This window comes from Hakea prostrata, chromosome 9 (genome assembly GCF_041222555.1).
Source record: "Hakea prostrata isolate BN-2017 chromosome 9, UWA_Hpros_2, whole genome shotgun sequence".
Taxonomy (NCBI): Eukaryota; Viridiplantae; Streptophyta; class Magnoliopsida; order Proteales; family Proteaceae; genus Hakea; species Hakea prostrata.
In genome coordinates, this window is record NC_142608.1 from 8436749 (window position 1) to 8453800 (window position 17052).

Here is a 17052-nt window from a genome sequence, read left to right on the forward strand (position 1 = left end):
TCAAATTCGAATTTTGAAATTTCTGAAATTCCATCTCAACTTCTCATTGCACCCAAAACCCTAGCCTATAACCCACCTGAAACCCTTGCTATTACCCATTCCCCCCATCCCAACCAACTCAACGTGAACCTTACCATGTGCAACCCGATCCAAAATAGGTCATCTCAAACCCATCTCTAAACTGAACCTCCTAGCCACCTCTTGACGATAATCCTTAAACCAAACCCACCTCATACACCATTGCCAGTAAAGTCCCCAATGGAGGCTTCCTATGAGCGAAGAATTTGATGCTCTCCTAAGTAATGGTACTTGGAGTCTAGTTCCTCATCAGCCCCATATGAATACGGTTGGAAATAAATGGGTTTATAGAATCAAACGAAATAGTGGTGACTTTGTTCATGTCATAAGGCTTGTTTGGTCGCCAAAGGATTTTAGCAGTGTGAAGAAATTGATTATTTTGACACTTCCAGTGCCCTTGTCAAACCTATTACCATCCGCTTGGTTCTATCTTTAGCAGTTGCCCAAGGATGAACTCTTTTCCAATTGAATGTTCAAAATGCATTTTTAAATGGTGATTATTTAAAGAGGTTTACATGGTTCAACCACAGAGTTTTATTGATCCAAAGAGACCTACTTGTGTCTATTAGCTTCAAAAAGCTTTATATGATTTAAAACAGGCCCCTAGGGCATGGTCTCATCAGCTTGGAAATTATTTACTGACTTTAGGATTCTTACAATCCTCATCTGACACGACACTATATTTTCAAAATTCAGCACATTAAAGAATCTATCTTCTTGTATATGTGGATGATATTGTCCTCACTGGATCTAGTTAGTCTAAGGTTAATTCTGTCAGTACAGCCATTGGCAAAGAATTTGCCATTAAAGATATTAGTAACTTAAACTACTTTTTAGGGGTTAAGGTCAGTCGCTCACCTCATGGTTTACATCTCTGCCAGTCAAAATATTCTTCGGATCTTTTGCAAAGGACCAATATGCAAGAAGCCAAATCAGTAGCAACCCCAACCTCCATCACCAAAGCAACCTCTAAGGAACCTCCCTTCTATGATGATCCATCCCAGCATAAAACTACAGTGGGTGCCCTTCAATAGTTGACTCTCACATGCTCTGATATAGCATTTGCTGTCAATAGGGTTTGTCAATATATGCATCGACCAACAATTGATGATTGAGCCGCGGTTAAACAAATTCTTCATTATCTAAAAAAGACCCCATCCCATGAGATTCTATTTCAGCCCACAACTAATCTCTCTCTCACTGCCTTTAGTGATGAGGACTAGGCCAGTTCAACTACTGATCGACGTACAAGTGGCTACTTGATAACTCTATGAAATAGAGTTAAGATTTATAACTTTTATACTTGAGATGGCTTGATTTAGGAGTATTTTGTCTTTGTTTTAGTGATAGTATTCATTAGGTGTTGTCTTATTTAGTCTCAACATGTTGCATTTTGTTTAGTTCATTTTTGTCACATTGCATGAATTTCCCTTCTTTTTATGGATGAATTTGACTGTTTCTCTTTCTCTTGAACATGTAGGTGAAGATTCATAATAGAAGAACATGTCCTCTAACTTTGTTGTAGAGTTGTTGCTGCATTGCTACAACAACGGAGCAGAATATTCTCAGATCCAATTCAAATGGAATTGACCAAAAAGGGCTAACTTAAGTGGACTAAATTCTTGTAAATACATGATGGTTTTCAACCCTTGATCTCAGGAGGAAAGTTCTAATCCTATGGCCAGAATCTAACCTAATGATTGAAGACATTTATGGAAGAAAGAGAAGAGAGGCAAGGAGAAAAGAGGAGAGATTGGACCAAGGTGTGGAAGAGAGACTCGGCTGAGAGGAAGGAGGTAGAGAACGAATGCTGGAGCTCTTGTGGAAGCAAGGAGCTACTGGAGTTGCTGATTTGCTGGAGAAGAAAGCTGGAGCTCATGTGGAAGCATTGAAGCCTTAGTTTATTCTTGTTTTTATAACTCTATCTTCTTATTTTCTAGTCTCATGTCAACTATACTTGGTTTTATGCATTTGAATCCTGTTATGGGCTAAATCTTAGCTGTGTTGGGATGATAGTAGTACCTAAACCTGAATTTTGATATGTAACTAATCATGTGTTCTTTAGTTTTATTGCAATCCACTTTATTGTTAATGAATTCAGCATGTTATATTGACTAATTTCAGTTCTTGAATGATCTTTCTTGAATGAATGTTATGATTTCATTAATTGGAAAATTAATGAAGTCTAGGTGTTTGTTGAATTGTGTGAGTTAGTATCATCTTTAATTAGGTTGTGTTAATTAGTAGGTTGGGTAGGAATACCCAATTACCTCACATTACCATTGATTGGATTGGGTTTAAATTGCATTCTTAATTCAATTCTTCATAGGAATATGCTGATGTTGATTTAGGATGCTAGCTTATGTGTATTGGAAAATACCATATTGCCATTCATTCCAAGTTCTTGATTTATCTTGGGGTTGTAGTATTGCTTTAGTATTTGTGTTTTAAAATTCAGGGGAAGGGAAACTTGATTCCTAACACACTTGTCACTCATTAAGTTTCTTCCATTGCTCAAATCTACATTTTAGTTCCTTAGTTTTCTTTACCTGTCATTTGGTTAATTAGTTAGACAAACACCAATCAACCTTGTTAATTTCATTTAAATCAATTTTATTTTTACATTGAAAGTTAAGGATATAATTCTCCGTGGGATCGATACTTTACTTATCATTTATTACTTGATTGCGATACGTATACTTGCGTGATGTCTTGAGATACAAGCAACAAGTTTTTGGCGCCGTTGCCGGGGAATTTTGTCTTTAATAATTAGTGTATAAGTAAGTTTTAGTTATCTACTGAAATTTCTTTACTTTGATATTAGTTTCCTTTTATTCTCAGGTGCTTTTACCCTTGTATGAGTCCGCTGCCTGATCCAGAGTTGATACCCTTTGACTTTGAAATCGAAAGGACATTTCGAGCTAGAAGAAGGAAGTAGCGAGGTTTAGTAGCAGGTCCAACAATGGCTGAAGCAATGAGAAATGGGTTGAATAATATTGAGAATAATATGGCAGCTGAGGGTGATGATAGAGATAGGGCCATTAGAGGATATGTTGTCCCAAGGTTGCATGAGCTGAATCCAAGTATAGTAAGGCCAGAAATTCAAGCATTACATTTTGAACTTAAACCTGTGATGTTCCAAATGCTTCAGACTATAGGACATTTCAGTGGGATGCCAACAGAAGATCCTCATCTCCATCTTAGACTCTTCATGGAAGTAAGTGATTCTTTCAAGATACCGGGAGCAACTGAAGAAGCCTTGAGATTGAAGCTATTCCCTTACTCATTGCGGGATAGAGCAAGAGCATGGTTGAACTCCTTACCTCCACAATCAGTAGCCACATGGAATGATTTAGTAGAGAAGTTCTTGATGAAGTACTTCCCTGCATCAAAGAATGCCAAGTTCAGAAATGATATCACTGGTTTTCAACAGTTGGATGGTGAATCTTTGTATGAGGCATGGGAAAGATTTAAGGAGCTCTTGCGTAAATGTCCTCACCATGGTATTCCTCATTGGATTCAAATGGAGACTTTCTACTATGGTTTAAGTGGACAAACTCGATCCATAGTGGATGCATCAGCAAATGGGGCTATATTGGCAAAGTCTTACAATGAAGCTTATGAGATCTTGGAGAGAATGGCCAACAACAACTACCAATGGCCAGCTGAGAGAGGTGCTGCAAATAAGAGAGTGGCAAGGATTTATGAGTTAGATGCAGTGACAACTTTAACTTCACAAGTGTCATCCCTAACTAGTGTGTTAAAATCCGTAAACTTGCCTACAACTGTACAAACTCAACAACATACAGCAATCTCGTGTACATATTGTGGTGGGGAGCATGTCTTTGATAGCTGTCCATCTAACCCAGAATTAGCTTACTATGATGGTAATTTCAGCAATGCTAATAACCCATATGCCAACACCTATAATCTTGGTTGGAGGCAGCACCCTAACTACTCTTGGAATGCTCAAGGACAGAATGCAAGCCCATCTTCCATCCTGCCTCGACCTCATCCGCTTCCAAGTGCTCAACAGCAAGTGAACATTCAACCTATGGAACCCTCTTCATCAATAGAGCTTTTATTGAAGGAGTATATGGCAAGGAATGATGCAATGATTCAAAGTCAAGCATCTTCATTGAGAAATTTGGAGAATCAAGTTGGACAGCTGGCTAGTGCTTTAAGTAATCGCTCTCAAGGATCATTGCCATGTGCTACAGAAAATCCTAGATCTCCAGATGCAATAGAAGAGTGCTTTGTTGTGGATGTCCTTGAAGAGCTGGTTTCCGAAGAGTTGGAGGCAGAGTGTATTAAAAACCCACTAGAGCTTTCATTGGCAATAGAAATTGAACAAGTGGATGATGAAGCAAGTAGATATATGGATTTGTTAGAGGCAAGACCAGCTAAGGCATTGAGTGGGAGTAGATTTGAGTCTCTTGTATTATCTGAGCTTGAAACTAAAGCCCCTAAACCATCAATTGAAGAGCCACCTATGTTAGAGTTCACACCTCTTTCAAAACACTCTCAATATGCCCATTTGGATGCAGCCAAAACACTCCATGTTTTTGTTTCAGAACTGCTAACAAAGGAGCAGGAAGATATGCTACTTGAAGTGCTGAAGAAGTGTAGAAGAGCAATGGGATGGAGTATAGTAGAGATCAACGGGATCAGTCCTTCAGTATTAAAGCTTAAAATTTGGTTGGAGGAATGTTGCAACAGGTACATGAAGCAACAGAGGAGTTTGAGTCCAATTATGGAAGGTGCACAAGAAGAAATCATTAAATGGCCTTGGGAACTAGAGCATGCAGTGGATCAAGCATTATTGGAAGCACCATTGGAGCGGGACAAATCTTCAATCATCTTTCAAGAGGCTTAAAAAGAAGGGAGGTCACTTAAATTTCATTATTCTTAGTTTAATTGTGTGCTAGTAGTTCATTAGGTGTTTAATAAAGTCATGGGTAGTTCATAATGTGTGATGAAAAAAAAAAAAAACTGAGATAATTTGCTAACAGGTGTCTTTGATGTGCAGGGAGTGTGGGGAACAAACAGAGAGTGCTTGGGTGTTTTGCCAAACTTATCATTAAATCAAACTGCTGAACAGAGCATGTTTCAATATCCAGCAAATTTCACTATCTTTGTTGTAGCGATGTGGCCACAATGCTACTACAAAGTTTTGATCCTCAGCTACGGGTCTTACATGTTCTGTTGACACATTACATTCTCTGTTGAAAATTACATTATGTGTTCATTGTTATAGCAAAGCTGCCGCAACACCACAACAACGATAAAACCACTCACTTGACCCGGTTTAACCTTAAACCCAACCAACCCATCACAATTGCACTTCAAAACTTCTATTAAACCATTCTGAACCAATACTGATTCGAACCGATTCTGAACCAATACCCACCCCAACCCATTAACCTTCTCGTTTCAAACCGAAATCCAAAAACACTCAGCTCCCTTCTTTGACCTTCACGGCACCATCTTCTCTTCTCCACTGCAACTCACTCTCCTCTCCTCTTCCATTTTCTGCTTCTCAAAGACTTTCACACCTCCATTTACCTACATTCACCCACCAAAGCAACCTTCTTCTTCACCGATAGCCCATCTTTCACAAAAACCCTAACTTTTTCCCCCATTCCATCATCGAATCACTTCTCAGAGGACTACCGGTGCTGTACTGGGTTTCGAGCATGTTTTTGTGGTATTTCGACCTTCCATCTTCCCTACACCACATCAGCTAAGTGTTCTCCCCATTTCTTTTCTTTCATTCCATATTTGTGAAATTTCTGATTGGCTGCTGTTATTGTCAAATGTTCACTTTTGGTTTATGGTTTATGTGTTTGCTCTTAAATTGTCTTGGTGTCTGTTTTCGTTAGGGTATATGCAAAGTTTTTCATTTGTTTTAGGTGCTGTTTTGGAGATACCATCACTCGCACACACCAACACAGAATTTCTGGGTCATCATTACCCTATGCTCATCTCTGTTTTTGTTATTTGTTTGTTCTTGCTATTTGTCTGATTAGTTGTAGTTAATTGTTCGTTATTTGTTTGTTTTTTTTTTTTGGTTTTCTACTTGTATGGTGTGTCTGTTTTTGTTAGATATGGTCTATTTTAGATATGGTCTGTTTTAGTGTTTGTTTGATTAGTTGTTTTTTTTATCTTCTACTGTTTCTATTTTTTATGTTTAGTTTGATAGTGTTTTTGTTTGAATTCAATTTTGGTTGTTAGGGGCCAACCTTGTGCATTCCATTCGAAATGGCCCCTAAGAAGAAAAGCAGAACCAACCCTAGTTCTAGTGCTTCAATGGGTTCCTCTTATTTTGCCTCTCCCATAGCTGCGACCCGCTTCACATCCATCTCCACCAAGAAATTTCTTCATAGTGATGATGATGAGGCCTAGCTTGTTCAGGGAAGTTATGTTCTCTCTCTTCTTTTACTGTGTTTTCCTTTTATTACCTTACTTTCTTTTCCTTTCTTTCGCTGTGAGGACACTGCTCATCTTTAGTTTGGGGGTAAGTTTTGCAATGTTCCAGTAATTGCATATGTTATCTTCATGTTATGGATGTCCCCAGTTACTTAATTTTTTTTCAGCTTTCTTTTGTGGCTGTATAGTTTAGAGTTGCTGTCCAGTTTTAGAGTAGCTGTTTTGGGTAGATGTTTTGTGTAGTTAATCTGGCTTTTCATGAAATTTGGATGGTTGTTAAGGAATGTGAATGTCAGTGCCTCTTACTCTGGTTTTGTTGGAAATCTTAGCACAATTTTGCTATAATGATCGATGTCCGCATTTACTCATGTTTGTGATGCCATATTATTGATGCACCAAGTGATGTTTCAAGCTCTAGAGAACCTGGGGAAAGCTGGATCAATGTGAGAGTTTTTAGGATTTTAGAATTGGTTAAATGAGAACCTCAAGACTTACACATTAGGGATCCCCATTTGGTTGTTTCCAAGAACTTTGTGCATTGTGAATATTGATTGAGGTTTGACCCCTTCCCTTCCCTAAAAGAATAATACTCCGCTGATTTGGGTTGCCTAGTAACCAGGAATATGCATGTAACCCATGTGTATTTTTTACGTCAATAGTGGCCCGAAATATGAGCATTAAAAAAAAAAAAAAAAAAAAAAAAAAAAAGAAGAAGAGAATAATGTTCCTCTGTTTTGGGCAACCTAGTAACCAGGAATATGCATGTAACCCATGTGTATTTTTTACGTCAACAGTGGCCCGAAATATGAGCATGCAAGGCACTCTTGTTTGTGATCTTGTTGAGTAACCGGGTATCTCCATCACAAATGAGCGATATTCGCGTAAAAAGGCAAGATGACAACATAAAAAAAAAAAATAAAAAAAAAATTCATAAATAATAAGTTTGGGGGTCAAATGCTCAAAAGAGTATGAAACAAGTTCTTGGGGTTGTAAAAAGATATGGATTCCTAATTAGTGGAGAGGTAATCATTTGGTCAACATATTAGATCAATGAACTAAACTTGATGACCATGATTCAGCTATACTAGGGTGATCTGGGGCAAGATCCTTAACTTTCACACACACACTTGAGAGCATCCTGATGAGTAAAGTATGACATCTAAGTGTTATTGGCCAGATGTGTTGGATCTGAAAATTTAGAAAAAGATTGAGAGGCAACTTGCGTCTAACACTCATCCTATTGCATGCTTAAGCCAGGTTATTTGCTTTTCTTTTCTTTTGATTTCCTCATGCTTTCATTAGTAGTTAGTTGTTGTTTTCATTTGTCTTTATTGCTCGAGGTCAATCAATGTTTTAAGTTTGGGGGTGTGATAACTCTATGAAATAGAGTTAAGATTTATAACTTTTATACTTGAGATGGCTTGATTTAGGAGTATTTTGTCTTTGTTTTAGTGATAGTATTCATTAGGTGTTGTCTTATTTAGTCTCAACATGTTGCATTTTGTTTAGTTCATTTTTGTCAAATTGCATGAATTTCCCTTCTTTTTATGGATGAATTTGACTGTTTCTCTTTCTCTTGAACATGTAGGTGAAGATTCATAATAGAAGAACATGTCCTCTAACTTTGTTGTAGAGTTGTTGCTGCATTGCTACAACAACGGAGCAGAATATTCTCAGATCCAATTCAAATGGAATTGACAAAAAAGGGCTAACTTAAGTGGACTAAATTCTTGTAAATACATGATGGTTTTCAGCCCTTGATCTCAGGAGGAAAGTTCTAATCCTATGGCCAGAATCTAACCTAATGATTGAAGACATTTATGGAAGAAAGAGAAGAGAGGCAAGGAGAAAAGAGGAGAGATTGGACCAATGTGTGGAAGAGAGACTCGGCTCAGAGGAAGGAGATAGAGAACGAATGCTGGAGCTCTTGTGGAAGCAAGGAGCTGCTGGAGTTGCTGATTTGCTGGAGAAGAAAGCTGGAGCTCATGTGGAAGCATTGAAGCCTTAGTTTATTCTTGTTTTTATAACTCTTTCTTAGATATTTTGGGTTGTTGATTTGTAGTTGTAGACTTGTAGTCTTGTAGACTTGTGGGCTTGTAGCATTGTAGGTATTGGTACTTTGGTAGTTGGTACTAATTTTAAGCTTTTTTAATTATGCAGCATATTTTCTAAACCCTAAGTATCAATATAGTCAACATTTAGGGTTGGACACAAACCTATTGGATGCCCTGCTACAGGTGATAACGAAGTTGGAGCCAGATGAGATGGTCCAATCATTTTGCCACAATGAGGTGAGACATTGGGAATTTCAAACTATTAGTGAGTTGTATTAATTGTTTAAATAATTTAGATAACCAATCAATACTAATGATTGTATTATTGCAGATCAAATTGTTTAGAGATGCATTTGGGTCTTTTAGTGGAGCTGGTGCTGTACGGGGCAGAGAAACCATGGATCCAGGTTAGATACTTATATAGTTAGATCCTTAGGGCTTAGATGCATAAATGTTTTGAGTCTTTTGACTTTTGAGTTTCTAACTTAATGTTTTTGTGATAATGCAGCTGAATGGTGGTATCTCTATGGGAATAGTGCATCAAACTTGCGAAGATTGGCAATCAGGATCTTGTCTCAGACTTGCTCTGCCTCTGGATGTGAGAGGAATTGGAGTACATTCAGCATGATCCACTCCCAGAGGAGGAACCGGTTGGGAAGCCAGCGTCTAAATGACCTCGTATTTATTCACTATAATATGAGGTTGAAGTTGCAATATGCCAGGGAGCAGGCTCAGAATGAAAGGCAATACATCAATCTCGATGATATATTTGATGTTGCCGAAGATGACCAAGATCCCTCACTCAGTGGATGTTGGACAGGGGTGAGCCGATATTAGACCAACCTGAAGGGAGGCCTGACCCAGAACTAGCTCAAGCTGCAGGGGTTAATGTGGGTGAGTATATGGCCACTGAAGAGGGTCAGGCACATGCAGAGGCAGCTGCCACTGCTGATGAGGATTGGATGATGGCACCAGGCACGGAGGAGCCGCAGGACGACAATCCCGATGACACACTCTCGCCTAGTCAGACTGGTGGAGATGATGGTGGTGGTGGTGGTAGTGGTGGTGGTGGTGGTGGTAGTAGTGGTGGTGGTGGTGGAGGCATTGGAGAGCGTATACATGTTCCACTACCAGAGACACAGCAGCCCCCACCCAGATACACTGGGGAGAGTCATTTTGAACATGCCACTTAGGATTATGATCATGGTGGTGATTATCAGCGTGGTCGTCAATATCCTGATACGAGGCCGAGCCACCATCAGAGGGGAGCTGGCCATGACTATGTTAATCCTTGGGATGCGGCGATTGCGTCAATGGGGTCCATGAGCTTGGATGAGTCTGTAGGCTCCACACCAGGTTATTGGCCTACGGGTAATTATGGTGTCCCTCTCCCTCCTTCAGATGGACAGTATGATATGGGAATTAGTAACCCCTCTAGTTCTTCGTATCATGGGAGCTATGGTGTCCCCTCTAGTTCTTCGTATCATGGGAGCTATGGTGTCCCTCTCCCTCTTTCACAATCAGAGTCATTCGTACCAACAAGGGCATCTGATGGCATGCAGTATGTTCCTTGGCCCTATTCTCACTTCCCTCAAATTGGAGTTCTCATGGCAGCGGAATATGACCGCTATAGAACTGCAGTTAATGATTACTTAGACCATTTTCAATATCGTATGAGATGGGATGAGTATGTGAATTTGTTGGGGGGGGGGATCACTGGAGACAGTCTGAGTCAGAGGAGTTCGATCCACCTAGGCACAGTACTTGGTATTGAGAGTTTCAGATTTTATATGGTTGGATGACTTTATGTATTACAGTATTTGTACAATGAATTGTAGACTTTATATGATTTGGTTTTATGAGTTTTTAGGTTTTTAGTTTCAGGGCTTTCGTCCTCGTATAGTAGGACATGGGTCGATTAAGAACATTAGTTTAGGTAATGTTTTAGATCAAAATAACACTACCACTGTGTTTATTGGCCTCAAATTAGGCTACACATCATATTTTAGGTCAAAATGACCAAAAAAACCCATCGAAACAGGGGTTCGATTTTTCATCGAACCCCTACCAAAAGTCGCCCGACTTTTGGCGAAATTTCGGCCGTGTCGCCGTGTCGCCAAGGAGCGACACGGCTCGAAATTTCGAACTATGATTTAAACCTCACAAAGAGCTTGGGAACCTAATAAGATAATATAAATCATATGTTTACAGTTACTAGTGTGACCAAAAAAATTACTGGGCCTGGATTTTGAATTGAGCTTATACTATTGGAAGCTCCAAAACTGAGTTCATCTAAAACCCAGGCCATAGGATTGACAATAATAATGCCAGTGATGGGTAAAGAGATTTTTCCAGATGTGCGACGCGGGTCGAACCATTGGTTTATAAACCGGGGTAGGCAAAAAAAAAAAGGAAAAAAAGAAAGAAAAGAAAGAAAGATGGAATTTCAGAAACATCACTGAAAGTGGTTGCTAATGCTACTACTACAAAGTGGTTACTAATGCTACTACTAAGTTGGTATGGTTATGTCAGCTATTATGTGAATTTGGGATTATTACTTCTGCACCAACTCTATATTGCAATAATATTGGAGCTACTTACCTTGTTGCTAATCTGATCTTCCATGCACAAACCAAACACATTGGGATTGACTATTATTTTGTTTGCGAACAAGTCGCCACAAAAATCTATCAATCTGATTCATTCCTATAGGCGACCATGTCCTAAGCATTCTCACCAACGGCTTATCCACTCCAAGATTCAAAATTTAAAAATCCAAACTCACTGTCTGTCCTTGACCAATGAGCTTGCGGGAGAGTGTAAAGAATAAGATTCTAAATTCAAATTCAAATTCAAATCCACTGTAACTAACTCTATCCTCAATTGATCTTATATCCAACCGATCAAGAAGAGTTTGAGTTATTGTTAAAGTGTCAACAAGTTGTAGAGTTTGATTGTAAACAAGTTGTGATTCAAATTCAAATATTAAATTATAATTTAAATATTATTAATATACATCTCCCACTCATGATTTGAGTGTGGAAGAATTCTTTCTCAATTGATCTCTCTCGATTGAAACTCTAACTCTCTCCAACAAAAGGCTTGAATCACTCAAGCAAATTCACTTTGCAAAGATCAAGAATTGTATGAAGGATTTACATGGGCTTGGGGTGATACCCCAATTAAAGTTGAAATGGGTAGATTCTTACGTGATCTAACCGTGAATATAGTCCTCCAACTAGTTTGGAAAACACTATTTTAGTGTGGATCCAGAAGAGTATACTTGACTTCTTAGGATTCACCGGTGTCCAGTGGCGGAGCTACATTGGGGCTGGGGGCCATGCCCCCCCTCCCAGAATTTTTTAAAGGTTTGATTAGTCCTTTAGTTTTTTCTTATTTCTCTCACTTCACATGTGAAATACCACTATTACCCCCCAAATTAAAAAAAAATAGAAGATGATGGGTATAGATGTCATTCTTAATAATTATCTGATGACTACCATTAAACCCCTAGTTTTAAGGAATAAAAAGTTAAATCCTAATTAAAAAATAACTTACGATTCATGAATTACTCCCTATTATTTTCTCATATTTGCATTCCTATTTATTCTCTTCTGAATCTCCTCTTTTATTTCTTATTTTTTCTCCTAAACCTTCTCCACAATTATCAGGTATTTACTCTTTCTTTCTCAAATTATTCTTCTGTCTCTCATTCAGGATTTCTAGTATTCTTTTTAGAAAACATAATTAAATTTATTTATTTTTTAATTTTGTTGTTCTTTCTTGCTTCTAAAATTTCGATTCTACTAATAACAATTTACATCTCATTAGAATTCAGCCATTGAATTCTATTAGATCTAATCATAATCATGATTTTATTTTTAATCCCTAAACTTTCTCCTAATATTTCAATTCCTATTAATAAAATTTAAATCTCATCTAGAGTTTCAGCCATCAATTTTATCAGATCTAATCAAGTTTTTGAATCCCTAAAGTGTAGCTAAACGGAAGTGTGAATAGGTTAACTGAGCCGCTTTGAATATTCACCGTCAGATTTGTTAAATTAAATCTAAATCATCCAATAACATTCCTATTTTTCCACCCATTATTTATGGGTTAATTAAGTTTAACTTAATATAACCGGTTATGGATTCTCGTTGGCTGTAACATCTCTTTCTTTTTCCTAATAATGGGTTAGTTAAGTTTAACCTAATATCACCCGTAATCGATTCTCGGTAACATCTCTTTCTTTTTCCTAATAATGGGTTAGTTAAGTTTAACCTAATATCACGATGCCGTAACATCTCGTTCTTTTTCCTTTGTTTCTTCTCTAATATAGTTCTTCTACAGGTTCAATACAATTGATTTTCTGGAGAGATAGAGGAAAAATGCTGGTTTTTGTGAGAGATTCAATAAACATATATATATATATATATGTGAGAATCTCTTGTTTGTATCCTTTGAGATGGAATTAGAAACAAAAAAGAGTCATGAGATCTTGAATTTTTTTTTTACTTCTTCAAGATGACAGCAAAAGAAATACTGCAATCAAAGGATCTAAATTTGATGAACGCAAATGAAAGAATTTTCAGAGCCGATAGAGAGGGAAGAGATAGAGAAGGAACAGAGGAAGAAGAAATTAACCGTTACTATAACCACCAGCGAGAATCGAGCATCGTTTTTTTTATTTTTTATTTATAATTAAATTTAACCGACGATAGAAGGTTATCTTAATTAACCCATAAATAATAAGAGAAAAAATAATAATTTTATTGGACGATTCAGATTTAGTCAACAAATCTGACAGTAAGAATTTAGAGTCGTTCAGTTAACATATTCACATGTCCATCCAGCTACCCCTTCCCTTAATATTATTAGATCTAATTATAGATTGTTTTCCCTATATTTAGTTAATAGATTTCAAATTATCTTTTTTCCTACAATTTCTCCCGCAATTTCTTTACCACCTTTTTCTTGGATCCACATCCTCTGTAATTCCTTTCTCTACAATTCCCTGTAATTCCCTCATAGGATTGTGCCATGTGGCATTTAAGTAATCCAAAGGTTACCCAACAATCTAGAATTTAAATAAAATTCAAATTTATAGGTGGGTTTAAATAAAATTCAAATTTAGTTTAAATTAGATAACCTTTGGATTACTTAAATGCCACGTGGCACAATCCTATGAGGGAATTACAGGGAATTGTAAGGAAAGGAATTACGGAGGATGTGGATCCCTTTTTCTTTCATGTTTTTTGAAGTTTTTCTCGGATTCAAATCCTCTGTAATTCCTTTCCCTACAATTCTCTGTAATTCTCTCATAGGATTGTGCCATGTGACGTTTAAGGAATCCAAAGGTTCTCCAATTTAAACTAAATTTGAATTTTATTTAAACCCACCCATAAATTTGAATTTTATTTAAACTCTAGTTTGTTGGGTAATCTTTGGATTCCTTAAATGCCACATGGCACAATCCTATGAGGGAATTACAGGAAATTGTAGGGAAAGCAATTACAGAGGATGTGAATCCGTTTTTCTCCCACAATTTTAGCCCCTATGTTTTATTTCAATATTTTTTTTTTATATAATTTTTTTTATAATTGTGTTATCTATATTTTAGTTCTCTTATTAATTTACCTAAAATTTGAATGTGGACTTCACCAATATAATAAAATAATTCAGAGGTGGGACCCACAGTGGGTCCCGCATTGGCCCACATAATATTGGTGAAAAAACATCAGTGCTTGTCGAACGAAGAGGTGATTCATACTCATTATTCGCCCCCTACAATATTCAATCTTGGCTTCGCCCCTACTGGTGTCTCAATTGCATCAGATGAAATTCCTCTATTGGATGGATATGGGGCTTCAAAGGGGAGGAAAGGGCCATGAAGAGTATAGCTAAGGATATGGATGTGATTGCTGAGAGCTTGTTAGAAGAAAATCTGCAAAAGAGAAAGCCTTGTGCAGATCAGAAAGATGATTGTGATCGTCATGAGCAATCTGATTTCATGGAGGTGATGTTATCAATCCTAGAAGAATATGCTGAGTTCCATGGTCACCACGGGTATATTGTTGTCAAGGCAACTTGTACGGTATGATAACTGTTGTGGAGAGCATGGATCCCGAGGGGCCCCTCGGGAGAGACACACACCCCCACTCGGGCTGGTGTGTCCCCCTCCTTCATAAGGTTCAGGAGGACCCCCTCGGGAGAGACACACACCCCCACTCGGGCTGGTGTGTCCCCCTCCTTCAAAAGTGTCCCCCTCCTTCATAAGATTCAAGAGGACCCCCTCGAGAGAGACACACACCCCCACTCGGGCTGGTGTGTCCCTCCCCCTCCTTCATAAGGTTCAGGAGGACCCCCTCGGGAGAGAGACACACCCCCACTCGGCTGGTGTGTCCCCTTCCTTCATAAGTGTTGTGAAAAAGTACAACGCAAGTGTACGCTGTCGTAACAAGTAATATAATGATAAAAGATCGATCCCTCGAAGACTATAGATTAAATACCAAATTAATTAAACCAATTTTATTTGAACAAATAATAAAGAAGATAATTATTCTAGACTATATTGCAAATTGAAAGTCAAATTGAGATTATTAATTGCTAAAGATCTAGGGGTCAGATTTCACCATAACTAAGCATTCCCACCCTTTTCTCCCTCTTTATAATTTGATAAATATTTTCCTGATTGATAGTCGAGATTCCCTTTCCTATCTATTAGTCTCTCTCGAGTACTAATAGAAATTCCCTCAATTGCTAACCCACTATATTTCTATGTGGGTTACAACAACTGAGAAATCATTAAATTCTGTGGATTCCCATGTAACAACTACACAAACCATGTAAGTATATCTCTATCCTACATGTAATTCATGGCTTTTATTTCAATGAACTAGACACATAAATCCCCTCTCAGATCATTATGATTAACAAAGTTGATTAGTGGCCAATTAATCAAAAGCACGAAGAATAGAAGTAAAAACTCAATCAAAGGAAACAATATTCAAAATTATATTGATGAATTCAAGAGTGGGAATTCAAAGATAGGCTACATCTGATCCCTAGAAAAACTAAATTAGTTCATACTTGAAATTAAAAACATTACAGAAGAGTTCAAGAATATTTCGGGCTGGTGTTTCTTTCAACCTCCACGCTCTTCCAAAGCTCCCAAAAACGTCCTCCCCCAGTTCCTTGGCTTTGCTATCCTTTTATAGATTAATTAAACAAAGAGTTTGAATCAAACTCAGAGTTCTTATCTGACTTAACCAAGGAGTGTTTTGATGTATAAATCGGACTAACTTAGAGATCTTCAATGCATAATCCCACCGTTGGATTTGAAGAACAAGACGTCGTGAAGCTCTCCTCCAAAAATCAGCTCGATCGGACAGCATATGACCATCCGATGAATGTCTTGATCAAAACTGGACATAGACACTCACAATCGGGATTCTTCTATTCTTCTTATTTGAATTGGATTCTTCTTCCTCTTTTCCCTTCTTTGATCAAATCCTAAATAGGAAATAAAACGTAGAAGCATGCAAGGACTCATTCTCTTTATGTTTTTGACTTGAGGTAGGACTCTTGCAATAATACCCAGATTTGATTGATAATTTCCTACATGTAAAAGTAATAAATCTTTATTAGAATTTGTTAGGAAATATATAAAATCACCAAAATTATAGAAATTAAAGGAAAGGGTGCAACATATTCATTTTCATATCATATTAGGGTAAATTGATATAAAACAATTGTAAATACATGGAAATATAGTTAATTAATCATATAAAATAATATGCATGAAATCAACTTATCAATAAGATTCAAGAGGACCCCCTTGGGAGAGACACACACGCCCACTCGGGAAGGTGCGTACTCTTCCTTGGAGAGCCACGCTTGAAGTAAGTTCCAAAAGACCTTCTAGACTATGTCAAAAGAGTTAGTTACGAATAACTACTCAACATATCCGTTCCGAGAATTAGGGAGATAAACAAGCAAGTAACGGCTTTATCTGGCCCGCCAAAAAAGGGGTCACTATTCCGAAGATATCTCATCCACTCTTCAACTAACTATGCAAGATCTGAGGAAACGCCGCCTCCAGGTATCCTCTATATAAACCCACATCCTACAAGGAGAAAGGTCTGAGATTCATCTTACCAGTTATTCATTATGTCTTGAGAACTCCTCAAGAATTCTTATTGTTGCCTAGGCTGACTTGGGCGTCGGAGGCGGTTCCCCGGCCGAAACTTGGCCGGTCTGTTCTTGTTTTCTTTGTGAGCGCAGGCATCTTGGCTATTCCAACTTGGCTGAAGAGCTCTTAAGGTGGTCATCTCACCCGACCCTCGAAGAAGTTCTAGACGCAACAATAACTAATCATTCTCTTCTACCTCTACTTTAATTTTCTCTTTCAAACTCATTCTTAAAAACTAGCGATTGGAACTTAAACTTAAGTATCATGAAGAAGCATGCTAACATTGTGTAGATTTTGCTT

General features: G+C 37.8%; 1 protein-coding gene and 1 non-coding gene across 2 annotated transcripts; one reads left to right on the forward strand and one right to left on the reverse strand.

Moving 5' to 3' along the window:
• Positions 1-3478: 3478 nt before the first annotated feature.
• On the reverse strand, positions 3479-3585 carry LOC149004489 (small nucleolar RNA R71). Its single transcript, XR_016170065.1, has one exon. It is a non-coding gene; the product is annotated as a small nucleolar RNA R71 (small nucleolar RNA).
• A 4973-nt stretch (positions 3586-8558) lies between these two features.
• On the forward strand, positions 8559-12942 carry LOC149004490 (uncharacterized). The gene is made up of 4 exons (XM_089135668.1): positions 8559-8798; positions 8893-8968; positions 9070-9304; positions 12912-12942. The coding sequence occupies exons 1-4, from the start codon at positions 8772-8774 to the stop codon at positions 12940-12942; spliced, it is 369 nt and encodes a 122-aa protein (XP_088991794.1). The 5' UTR covers positions 8559-8771.
• Positions 12943-17052: the final 4110 nt, after the last annotated feature.

Coding starts and splice junctions, on each gene's coding strand:
- LOC149004490 (XM_089135668.1), top strand. CDS start 8,772: ATGGTCCAATCATTTTGCCACAATGAG. Junction 8,969..9,069: donor CAGAGAAACCATGGATCCAG/GTTAGATACTTA, acceptor GTGATAATGCAG/CTGAATGGTGGTATCTCTAT. Junction 9,305..12,911: donor GAGCAGGCTCAGAATGAAAG/GCAATACATCAA, acceptor GTTCTTCTACAG/GTTCAATACAATTGATTTTC.